Genomic DNA, 12,399 nt, shown 5'->3' on the forward strand with positions numbered 1-12,399 from the left:
CCTATATGCGCGTTATTAATATTCTGTGATACACATAAAATATCATAATTGAGCATGCGTGAGCGTGCATATAGTTTTAAACAATAGAGCTTATATGCTGTTTGAATATTCGCGCCATTGGCCGTTGAGCCATTTATTCCAATAGGTGGCCAATAGGTGCATGGTGACGTCATCATTTGTAAAATGATTTTTTCGTCAATTTTCGATAAAAAAAATACAATAATTATTAAAATAACGATAGAGCAATGCGAAGCAATTAGGGAGCAATCGTTTTATGTTAGATATATTTGCGATAGACTATGGGAAATATGTTTTTCCAAGAAAATGATTGGTTTTTTGCTAATATATTATAAAATATTAATAGCACAAATGGATCGATTGAATATTTCGATAAAGAAATCGAGGAGCAATTATTCTACCAAATAGTTAATAGGAAAAGTTTATTATGTTCTTGATATAGATAGTTTTAAACAATAGAGCTGATATATTGTATTTAAATGTTCGCGCCATTAGCCGTTAGCCTTGATTCCGATAGGCGGCCGATAGGTGGCGACGTCGTCGCTTGTGAAATGATTTATTTGGGTGCTTTCCATTTAGCGACACAAGTCGACACAAGCGTAGAGAACCTCTAGGAAAGAGAATGGACAACTGATCAAGCTTTTTCATGATTGGCTGGCAGAAAATGTATCAATTTTAGCTATTGCGACGCCAATGCAAAATATGATGCACACAAATAGGTTAATATATGTGTGTCATGTGTGTCCTATTTGTGTGTCATCATATTTTGCATTGGCGTCGCAATAGCTAAAATTGATACATTTTCTGCCAGCCAATCATGAAAAAGCTTGATCACATGTCACATGATCAGTTGTCCATTCTCTCTCCTAGAGGTTCTCTACACAAGCGTCATTCTATCTTTTTTCAATGAATAACAATAAACGAAGATAGAATGACACTTGTGTCGATTTGTGTCGCTAAATGGAAAGCACCCTTTGTTGTCTATACAGGGTGTTTCAGATCACCCATACCACCCATTTAAAAACTAGAGAAATGGTTATTTCAAAAGAGTAAAAACATTTTCTTTATAAATCGGGTGCGTTCATAGACATAGTAAATATAGATCGAGCATCCATTGTATAAGCGTTAAGCATACGAAAAGAAAGACAAAAGATGTAAGATGAGTTTCTTTCTCTTTTCAATGCCGGAGAAGTGGGGAGCACTTCTCCACATCTTCTCGCGCCGGTTCGTCATGGAGGGGCGAGGAGATGAGGAGAAAAATATGTAATTTGCAATTAACAATTCCATATTTTTTCTTAAGAACAACTGTATGTTTTCTTTACACCAATTGATTCCTCTCATTATTTTGTACATAAAAGTATTAAGGTAAGATAATCAAAAAATGAATATTTTATTAGATATTTTACGGTTTATGTAAAATTAAGAAATAATTTCAAGCTTTATAACTCGAAAAGTACTTCATGGAAAAATAATTTATTATAGTGTTTTAGAAAGCTCTCAAAGTAAGCTACACGAATATGCAATGAAAAATAGGGGATTCCATTTAAAAAAATGCATTTCCGGTTTAAATCGTCTATTTCCGGCCGGAACCAGAAGTTGAAAATATCACCATTCGATAGAACGCACCCGATTTATAAAGAAAATGTTTTTACTTTTCTGAAATAACCACTTCTCTAGTTTTTAAATGGATGGTACGAGTGATCTGAAACACCCTGTATAATCTAATCGACTATTTTATCATGGCATGGTAAAGTGGATGTGTCCAGATAGTTCCAGGTGGCGTAAAATGGATGTATGCGCCGCTAGTATACGACTTAGAGAAAACGTTACAGGAAAAACAGCGGCCTGGTCCCTCTCAGGCTTCCCTCTGCTGATACGTATCTCGTGCAAATCAACGTATCCCACGTATTCCACGTATTCTATATTTTACATGTATATCAGACATCTATATTATACGTATGTAACAGCATGTCATAACGGTTAATTACTTCACTATACGTTGTGAGAGACCCTGAAAATTCTCTGTGTAGAAATTACGTGTATTATTGTTTTTTTTCGCGTGTGTATTATAGTTTTCATGCTTGTCATTATTCAATCAAGATTTATTTTCGAATAAGAATAATATGGCAAAACGTACAATATTGTTTTATACCATCAGATCTATTAGATTTGTATGTCCCATGCAGTAGGTGTGATTGATGTGATTCGAAAGTAACCGAGTTCCTTCTTCTATATAACATTTTAAGATATACTTTATATCACGTCTTGATTAATGGTGCGACAATTTAGTCGCATCAGCTTTAGTGTGTTAAGATGAATCTTGGGTACAGTGAGAGAATATTCTATTGGCTATTCCTAACAATTTTACTTTTTCACCTGCAAGTAGGTGCAAATTACTTTAGAACTAATTCCAGGAAGGATGATCAATGTTTCTGCAAGGTATTGAATGTTAATATCATCTTGTGTCATTACCTAAAAATAATATTTTATAATTTGAAGTGTCTTACTTTCATGCATCTATCATATTTGGAATTATAATCTCTTCCTCTTTTTGTAATTATATATTTTTCATTTTTTGTTTTTCTAATTTATAAAAATAATTTCTTTAAAAATTTATAATATTAAGTTAATAGCTTATTAAGTATTATATTATATTATATTATATTGTGTTATGTTATATTATTAAGATAATATGATATCGAGATATTTTGATGTAATTAAAAGTTATACTTTTGCATTATATTTACTATTTATATATATTTTAAATTACAATTCAAATTTCAGTTGAAAGGATCTATAGACGACTGTACTTGTAATGTAGATACTGTGGATTATTTTAATAATATGAGAATATATCCAAGAATTCAAAGTCTTCTAGGCAGAGATTATTTTAGGTTTTACAAAGTAAACTTGAACCAAATTTGTCCATTCTGGGCAGATGATAGCAAATGTGCTATTCGTGATTGTCATGTATTACCCTGTCAAGATGTAAGTTCTATTTTATACAGGGTGGCCCATTTTAATCCATCCAGTCGAATATCTCGAAAACCAAGCCTGGGAGAGAAAAATGTTTCCGACAAAAGTTGTTTGGTTTCGATGGGACCATAAGAAAAAATATGTAATTTGCAATTACATATTTTTTCTTTAAAACAACTATGTGTTTTCTTTTACACCAATTGATTTCTCTCATTATTTTGTACATAAAAGTATTAAGGCAAGATAATCGAAAAATGAATATTTTACTAGATATATTACGGTTTATGTAAAATTAAGAAATAATTTCAAGCCTCATAACTTGAAAAGTACACAATGAAAAAATATTTTATTATAGCATTTTGGAAAGCTCTCGAAATAAGCTACAAGAATATGTAATAAAAAATAGGGGGTGCCATTTAAAAAAATTGAGGTGACCTTCATGTGACCTTCAAATGATTCTTCAAGGTCAAACCAATGGTACCATCTTATGGCCCCCTCGAAACCAAACAACTTTTGTCTGAAACATTTTTGTCTTTTGGGCTTGGTTTTCGAGATATTCGACTGGATGGATTAAAATGGACCATCCTGTATGTGTATATATATATATATATATATATATATATATATATATATATAAAATGTGAATTTAAATAATAATCATAATTTTTATTTTTTACACTATTGTAGAACGAAATTCCGGAAGGTTTAAAAGGAGAAATTCTAAGAGATATTCATTTTAATGAAAGTCCAGAAGATAAGTATAGATCCGATGCACAAATGACTGATTGCAGACATAGCTCGAGAGATCATAATATGGAACTTGGTTTCTTAAACACAACAATTAGGTAATTAAAAAATATACTTAATATTGAGTAAATGTTCAAGATAAGATATAAATTTTATTATAGTACAGAAAATTACAAAGAATTTGAACGATGGCAACGACATGATGATGCACAAGATAATTTTTGTGTAAAAGAAACTAGTCAAGGGGAATACGTAGATCTTTTACTTAATCCTGAAAGATATACAGGATATAAAGGATTCAGTGCACACAGAATATGGCGAAGTATTTACAAGGAAAATTGTTTTAGGTATATAACAATAATTATATCAAATATTATTTATATATTTTATCCTAATATTTAATTTAATTTAGTAATATAAATTCAGTAATTTAATATTTATTTAATGTAGTAATAAATTATTGTTTGCAGACCTGAAAACTCACCTCACATTTTTATACAATCTTCTAAGATAAATGGTAAGTTTGTCTCTACCACTTTCAGTTTTTTTTAACTTTATATGAATATATGTGTTTCTTGAAATTGAATTCATACAAATATTTTTTCTCAAATTAAATTGAATGTTTTTTATTATCATATATCTCACTTAAAAGATATGTACATAACAACCATAACAAAAGCATATTGTTTTTATCGCTCTCGTATTGAGCGCTCTCGATAGAGAAACTAATTAAATTAAAAATACGATGGATTCAAATTATTTCAAACAATATGAAATAGTTAAATATGTTTTTTCACAATATCTGTATATTTTCCATATATTGTTATTATTATTATAATTTTATTATAAAAAAACTTTTATAAATTACAAAACTTACAAAATTTATAAAACTGATTATTATATACTTATTATTAAAAAACTTCTTTATAAATTTTATGTACATGATTTATAATATTATTTACATTATTTATGTAAAATAGAATTTCAATTAATCTGAAAAGACGTTAAAAAATTAAACAATTATGCATATTAAACTTTGCATATTCATTTTTTAAATATATATATATATATATATATATATATATATATATATATATATATATATATATATAGGGTGTCAGGTCAATCTCTTCCCAAAAAAAGCTCTTGTAGCTTACCTCGAGAGCTTTTCAAAACAATAAAACATTTTTTCATTGAGTTTTTGAGTTATGAGGCTTGACATAATCTCTTAATTTTACATAAATCATCAAATATCCAGTAAAATATTCATTTTATGATTATCTTATCTTAATACTTTTATGTATAAAATAATGAGAGGAATCAATTGGTATAAAGAAAACACATAATTGTTTCGAAGAAAAAATATGTAATTTGCAATTAACAATTTTTTTTGTATATATATGTATGTATTTATATATATTATATTTTATATATTATATTACAGGAATGTGTTTAGAGAAGCGAGTTTTTTACCGAGTTATATCTGGCTTGCATGCTAGCATTAATATACATTTGTGTTCAAAATATTTGTTAGTCCCTCAAGATAGTTTGCAAGTATCCTCTGATAATCAGTGGGGTCCTAATTTGGAAGAGTTACAAAGAAGATTTTCTTCTGAAACAACAGGTGGTGAAGGTCCAAACTGGCTAAAGAATTTGTATTTTATTTATTTACTTGAATTAAGAGCTCTAGCTAAAGCCGTACCTTATTTAGAAAGAGAAGAATATTATACAGGTAATGAAATAGAAGATGAAGATACAAGATTGGCAATGGATGATATACTGAATGTCATCAAGTAAGTATTCTATACAAAAATATTTTATTTATCACAATATACATATAAAATGATTCATTGCAGATCATTTCCGGAACATTTCAATGAAACTGTAATGTTTACTGGTGGAACGGAAGCACAATTGTTGAAAGAAGAATTTAGACAACATTTTAGAAATATTTCACGTATTATGGATTGTGTGGGATGTGATAAATGTAAGCTATGGGGTAAATTGCAAATTCATGGCCTGGGCACTGCGTTGAAGATATTATTCTCAGGAAAATTTGATAGATGGAAACCAACACTTAATAATCTGAATCGAAAATCATTTTTCTTAGAAAGAAGTGAAATTGTTGCTTTGGTAAATGCTTTTGGAAGGTAGCTTTCATTCTTAATATTTATTATATAGGATATCTACTCTATAAAAGAAAAATCTGCAATTAGAAATTTTTTTTAAACCTAGATAAATCAAAGGATTCTTATTGGAATTTAAAGAATTTCTAAAAAAAATCTTAATAATTCTGCTTATATTATAAATAGTCAACAATTCGCCGACAAGTGAATTATATGTTTGAATTATTTAAATTTATAATATAATTTAAATATAAAATATAAATTATAAGTATATAATATAAATTATAAATATTTATAATTTAATTTATTATTTATATATATTTATTTCTGTTTATTCAGTTTTAACAATATATTAAACATGCAGTTCATATTCTTTATTATAATTTTTAATGATAAGGAAATGAATGCATTATGCAAATGCAAAATATCATTTTACAGAAGCTATTCATTATTTTTTAGTACATTTACAAATCTAGCACTTAAATTTTAAGTAGTTTTGTTTTTCCTTTATACATATAAGTAAAAGTATCAGAAAACATACGATTAAAGGAACTTTCTTCAAAAAGCTTTGCTGCCTTCAAAAAATATTTTATTTGGAAGTTTCAACAAAAATACTTGAAAAATCAAGAAATTTTTTAAAGATTTGAGTAGATATCCTGTTATGAAAAATAAACTTCAATCATTAGTAATATTCCCAATTTTTACAGGTTGTCAGAAAGTATTTTTGAATTGGACAGATTTCGTGGAATGATTAGATAACATACAGTATCAACTTATAATTAAAGTCTTCAATACTACTAAGAAACATCACATAAAGACATCACTCAGATTTTCTACCTTGTTTTTTTATTTCCGTATTTGTTAACGGATTTTGTTATGCTAATCTAATTGAATGCGTATTTGTATTAGTATAAGTATTTTTGATGGTATATATTTGAATAACAACTCAACTAATAACTCAATAATAGAATCGATTGGAATTTTATACCGAGTTTTAGTGCAAATATCCTTTTTGAAGAACAAGATGAAGAATTTCATATTCTATTGGAATCATTTATTCAATTATGTAATTATTTATTTATAATTAATATAATTTTGAAAGTGCATAAACGCAAGTTTAAATGTTAACTCTAATTAGATTTGTAAATATTTCTTCCAATTCTATTAAAGCTATGCATATATGCATACGCATATATAAATATATACGAAAGAAAGTTGAAAAATGAGATTCTAACTCATTTACTTCATTTTATTTTTGGTGAAGTATTATTTACATCTTTCAAATATATACATTTACTACTTTTTAATATATTTTCCTTCTCTGTCTTCAAGTTGTATTCTAGATGGTAAATTCATATATCAAATCTATCAATTGAAAGTAGAATTCCTTTTGAAAAATAATGTAAAGATATGTATGTATATATTTGAGTGTAAGTACCTTCACAAAAATAAAGTATTAAAAAAGTGAATGAGTTGGAAAACTTACTTTCTAACTTATTTCTCGAATGTATGTCAAGACCATACACATCTGTGGTCAAGACCAATTGCACCAGTGTTTACTTATTCAAACCAAGTGTATTCTTCTTATGTTAATGAGTAGAATAATAATATAAAAAGAAAAGAACAAAAAAATTGAGCTACTTAATTAAACTACTTAATTAAGGGAAAAAATTATTGATGCAAATGATTACACACACACAAAAAACAATACAAATGTGTACGAAAAAGTATAATTATAAGATATATATAGTAAGAGATTTGTTATTTAAATTGATATTTTCTTCCTATATTTATATTGTAATTTTTGACTCCGTCTGTGATAAATATTTTATCTAAAGCAACCATTTGTATAACTTAAATTTTTATGTATATTATACTTTCTGAAGTTGGGTTCTGAAGTTGTTCGCAATATATATTTTTATAATGATATCTGATTATAATGATCAATATGATAAAATTTTATGTATAGTTTATAGTTCATTTTTACTCATAGTTTAGTTATCATAAAAACAAATATTTGTATAAGTATATAAATATTTAAATAAATATTTAAAAAATACAATCTTCGACGTGTCACTTGCAGTAATTAAAGAAAACTGTACTTAAATTTTTAATTATGCATGTTAATTTGCATGTTTATTTGCATTATTGGAATATAATTTCATATGTCAAATCTGTTTAATAAGAATTATATATATAGGATGTTCTTAAATTTGCGTCAGACATTTTTAAGGATGTATTATAGAGATCAAGATAAGAAAAAAAGTTCTTGTAAACAGAGGTCCAAAAATGCTTTCTTTCCGAGTTATACATTTTGCAATTTTTTCCACCAACTTTAGAGAACCATAATTTGGAGAGAAAGCATTTTTGGATCCATGTCTATAAGAATTTTTTTCTTATTTTGATTCTTAGAACACGCTCTTAAAATCTCTGACAGGTTTAGACATACTCTGCATATGTATATGTATATACAGGGTCCCATTTTAAAAAATGCAACTCAATAATTCTACAACGAAGTATTATCAGCAAAAATGTTGCAGACAAAAGTTATATAGTTTCAAGGGAGATAAGATGGTGTCATTAACTTGACCTTGAATAGTTGAAGGTCACCTTCAATTTTTTTAATGGAACCGCCTACTTTTTATTGCATATTCTTGCAGCTCATCTCGAGAGCTTTCCAAAACACTATAACTAAGTTAGTTTTTATTCAGTACTTTGCGAGTTATAAGATTTGAAGTAATTTTTTAGTTTTACATAAACCATAAAATATCTTGTAAAATATTCATGTTTCGATTACCTTACCTTAATACTTTTAAAATAAAATAATGAGAGGAATCAATTGGTATAAAGAAAACGCATAGTTTCGAAGAGAAAATATATAATTGCAAATTACATATTCTGTTCATACTGGACCGTGATTGGTCAATCTCTTAAGTCTTACGCCTTAAAATCTCATTGTAGACGCCGCTTAAGGGCCTCCGCACAAGGTGTTCCGTATTGTATTACGTTACGTTAAGTATATATTGTAAATTTAACTCCGTACATAAACTTAAACTTCAGTCAACGCACAGAAATCGTAACGTAAAGACATATCTTCGGAGACCCTAAGCCAACTTCACACCGTATCAAACGACTCCATCCCTCCATCGAAATGCAATTAGTTTATTTTCATTTTTTAAGGCAAATAATCAACAAACGTTTTAATTAATTTATTCGTCACCAACAAACTATTGCGCATCGATTTAACTGGTTTTTAAACGAAAATGATAAAGAATCTATATTTCTCCGACTAACTTCACACAAAATTTTATTTTTGTATTCTCAAAAAAGATATTAACCAACAGACACTGTAATTAAGCAACAATAATCAACAATCGATTCGTCAATAAAAAAGTTAATGTTGACTGGCTAATTTTACGGAGATTGGTAATCCAGTAAATAAAATAGGGAGGGTCCCGTTTGCCCACGAACCCGATTGCCCACTGCCAATCATATCAACTTGTGTCTAGGGTAACCAGCAACGATTAACCAATCAAAGAGGCCTATTTTGAATTGGTCAATTGAGGCTATCGAATCCCGTCCAATAAAATAACACCGTGTGTTGCTGACTTTATACATATTAGACTAGAACAACACAAAGCTCGCAATTCATTCATTTATTCTTTTTTATTATACATTTTTAATGATATTATTTTTATTTTACAAAAACTGTTAAAATTGATAGTTGATCTGACAGCCGCAAATAACACAAATAAAGCAAGTTGCAGCGCATAAACTAATCAGCATCAAAGAAAAAAAGCAATAATAATACACACAAAAAATACACTTCGACACGTTCGAATATCGACATAACATGCCTTTCCCTAACAACACATGATATATTATTCGAATATTTTATACTTATACTATAAATATACGTTATACAGATGTAATATACTGAGAAAAATCCCATAACATCTCTTGTTATATATTATTTTTCATATATTCTGAGAATATATGAAAAATATATGAAAAATAAGAAAAAATAAAAGAATATATGAAAAATAATATACAACAAGAGATGTTATGGGATTATTCTCAGTATATTACATCTGTAACGTATATTTACAGTATGAGTATAGAATATTCGAATGATATCATGTGCTGTTAGAGTTCACATGCGCTAACCGTATCGCGAAGACCAGTTACGCGTTTTCCGTGCACCTGCTAGGTATCGCCTGTACGCGCCGTGTTTGCCGTTTTCTATTTTCTTATATATTATAGTTTTCATACACTCAGATACACTGACATTCACACACGCATACACATACATTCATTAGACATAATAAATACATATTAGTACAATCGCAATGATCGCACAAATTTACTTCCCCCCTTTTCTCGAATCCTGACGATCCAATGAGCCTATCCGCGCGGAGCGTCGAGGAAGGCGATCGCGTTTCAGATAGAATGGTTGTAATTCAATGATACTCTCGAATCGATTAATCTGCTTTATTCGACAACGCTATTAAATACATTATTATGTTAAGAAAAAGACGTCAAAATATGATACATTTTATGACGTCAAAATGCGGACATGTCATAACGTCAAGAATGTGTGACATTAGACCGTCACTTTTACGTCATAAAAATATCAACTCGTGATGTACAGAATAGTGAATGACCAATTTAAAACGTCAAAATGATGTGTGCTTGCTACCTGTAGTTATAATGTAGTTATATCTCACATAACGAAGGACTACTTCAATTTAATTAAATTAATAATAAAGTAAATAATAAAAGTAAATTTAACTTAAAAAACTTGAGATAAAATAATATAATTGATTTAGAATTAAATTCTTGCTTTATGCCTCAAATAGGCAGATAAATGAATAATTTCTAAATTTATCATATTGATTCCAATCAGTTTAATATTTTAAATCTCATATCAGAAATTAAAATGATAGAAATTAAAATGATAATTATTATATTTTTGATCTTTTATTAATAATCGCAACTTTATACAGGGTGATTCAGGACTTCTGCAACAAACTGTGAGGGAGATAGGTCTTGTAAAAAGGATCATTTTTTGTCAAACAATCCATGTTCTCTGACGCGTCGTTTAGGTGCTATGCGATCACGAAGGTCTTGTATAGGCACGGAAGTGTTCCTCACTGATTTTGATGAGCTTTTAATATGTCGTTTTCTAGACAAAAATGAGGGACACATATCTTTTTATGCCCATATGGGTGTCTAGGGGGTAAAGCACCCCTTAAAAAAAATCGGTTTTTTTCTTTCGAGAGGAATATTTTAGAAACTATAAGAGATAGAAAAAAATTGATAATTATTTATTATACGGACCACTTCTCGAGTTCAATAATATATGTTATCACAAAGTTATCATCAAGTTATCATATGTTATCATCAAGATCATCACTAAGTAATATTGTGAAAGTTTTAGTTGGCGATCACTGTTTATTAAAAAGTTATAAACAAAAATCACGTTTACTTTTTATTATTGTAAATTGTTATCGAATATTTTAATATTAATTATAATATTAATTATAATATTAATTGTAATTGTTACAGACGTCGGAGTTTTGTTTGCAGATATTTTCTCTTAATTTTACCAATAAGAATGCATTATGTTCTTCGAGATTCGACGATTAATGGAATTTGACCAAGGCCAAAGCCCATTTAAATATCAGTAAATTAATATGTGAACTTGCTGTAAACCACTGAAAATTACACCATTGTAAGATTGTAAACATTTATAGATTTTACATATTCGGGAAATTTTATAAGTAAAGGAGGAAAACGGTTATATTAAAAAATAAATAATTTGATAAATATTAATATTAACATTCTCCGCAACTAATGACTTATAATGAGGGATAAACGACTTATAATATTAAAACAAAAGCGATTTAATATACTAATTTTAAGTATATTCGATTTAGTTATTTAAAACAGAAAATAAAAATATAATAAAGTATAATAGAATTATAAAATATCTTTTTAATTGCAACATATTTGCAATATATTTTTACTGCGTTATATTTACAAGTAATTATTATTTTAACATAGAATTGTACATAAAATAGAATTATATATAATAAAGAATATCGTTTATTAAAAATATATTTGATGTTTAATTTTTCCTAAAAAAATTTTTTTTAAAAGAATTTAAATATACAATTGAGCAAGCGACAAAAATAAACAATAATAAAAAAGAAGAATTTCTATTGTCGAATGTATATAAAATAAAGATAGTTTTATAAATTATCAAAATAACTGATCAAAACAGTTTAATGAAAAACATTTAATAAAAACACTAATAGATATTTTGTAAACATTTTATTTAATAGATCTTTAAATAAACGTCTTATAGAGATCTAATTTGAAAGGCATTAAAAATGTCTAATTGACTAAATTTTATATCATTTTCTAAGCTTCCAAGATATTCATCTATCAGAAACAAAAATATTCCATGCAATATTATAAAATCCATGCAATATTATAAAATTCTTAAATATTATAAATATTTTCTTAA

The 12,399-nt window shown here is 27.6% G+C and overlaps 1 protein-coding gene across 1 annotated transcript; it reads left to right on the forward strand.

Annotated features, from left to right (window-relative positions):
- Window positions 1-1,951: 1,951 nt before the first annotated feature.
- On the forward strand, window positions 1,952-6,930 carry LOC105247902 (ero1-like protein). The gene is made up of 8 exons (XM_011252360.3): window positions 1,952-2,457; window positions 2,803-3,006; window positions 3,682-3,839; window positions 3,903-4,088; window positions 4,212-4,258; window positions 5,186-5,534; window positions 5,598-5,891; window positions 6,575-6,930. The coding sequence occupies exons 1-8, from the start codon at window positions 2,332-2,334 to the stop codon at window positions 6,624-6,626; spliced, it is 1,416 nt and encodes a 471-aa protein (XP_011250662.1). The 5' UTR covers window positions 1,952-2,331; the 3' UTR covers window positions 6,627-6,930.
- Window positions 6,931-12,399: the final 5,469 nt, after the last annotated feature.

Source organism: Camponotus floridanus, unplaced genomic scaffold, assembly GCF_003227725.1.
Source record: "Camponotus floridanus strain SB8 unplaced genomic scaffold, Cflo_v7.5 scaffold187, whole genome shotgun sequence".
Classification (NCBI taxonomy): Eukaryota; Metazoa; Arthropoda; class Insecta; order Hymenoptera; family Formicidae; genus Camponotus; species Camponotus floridanus.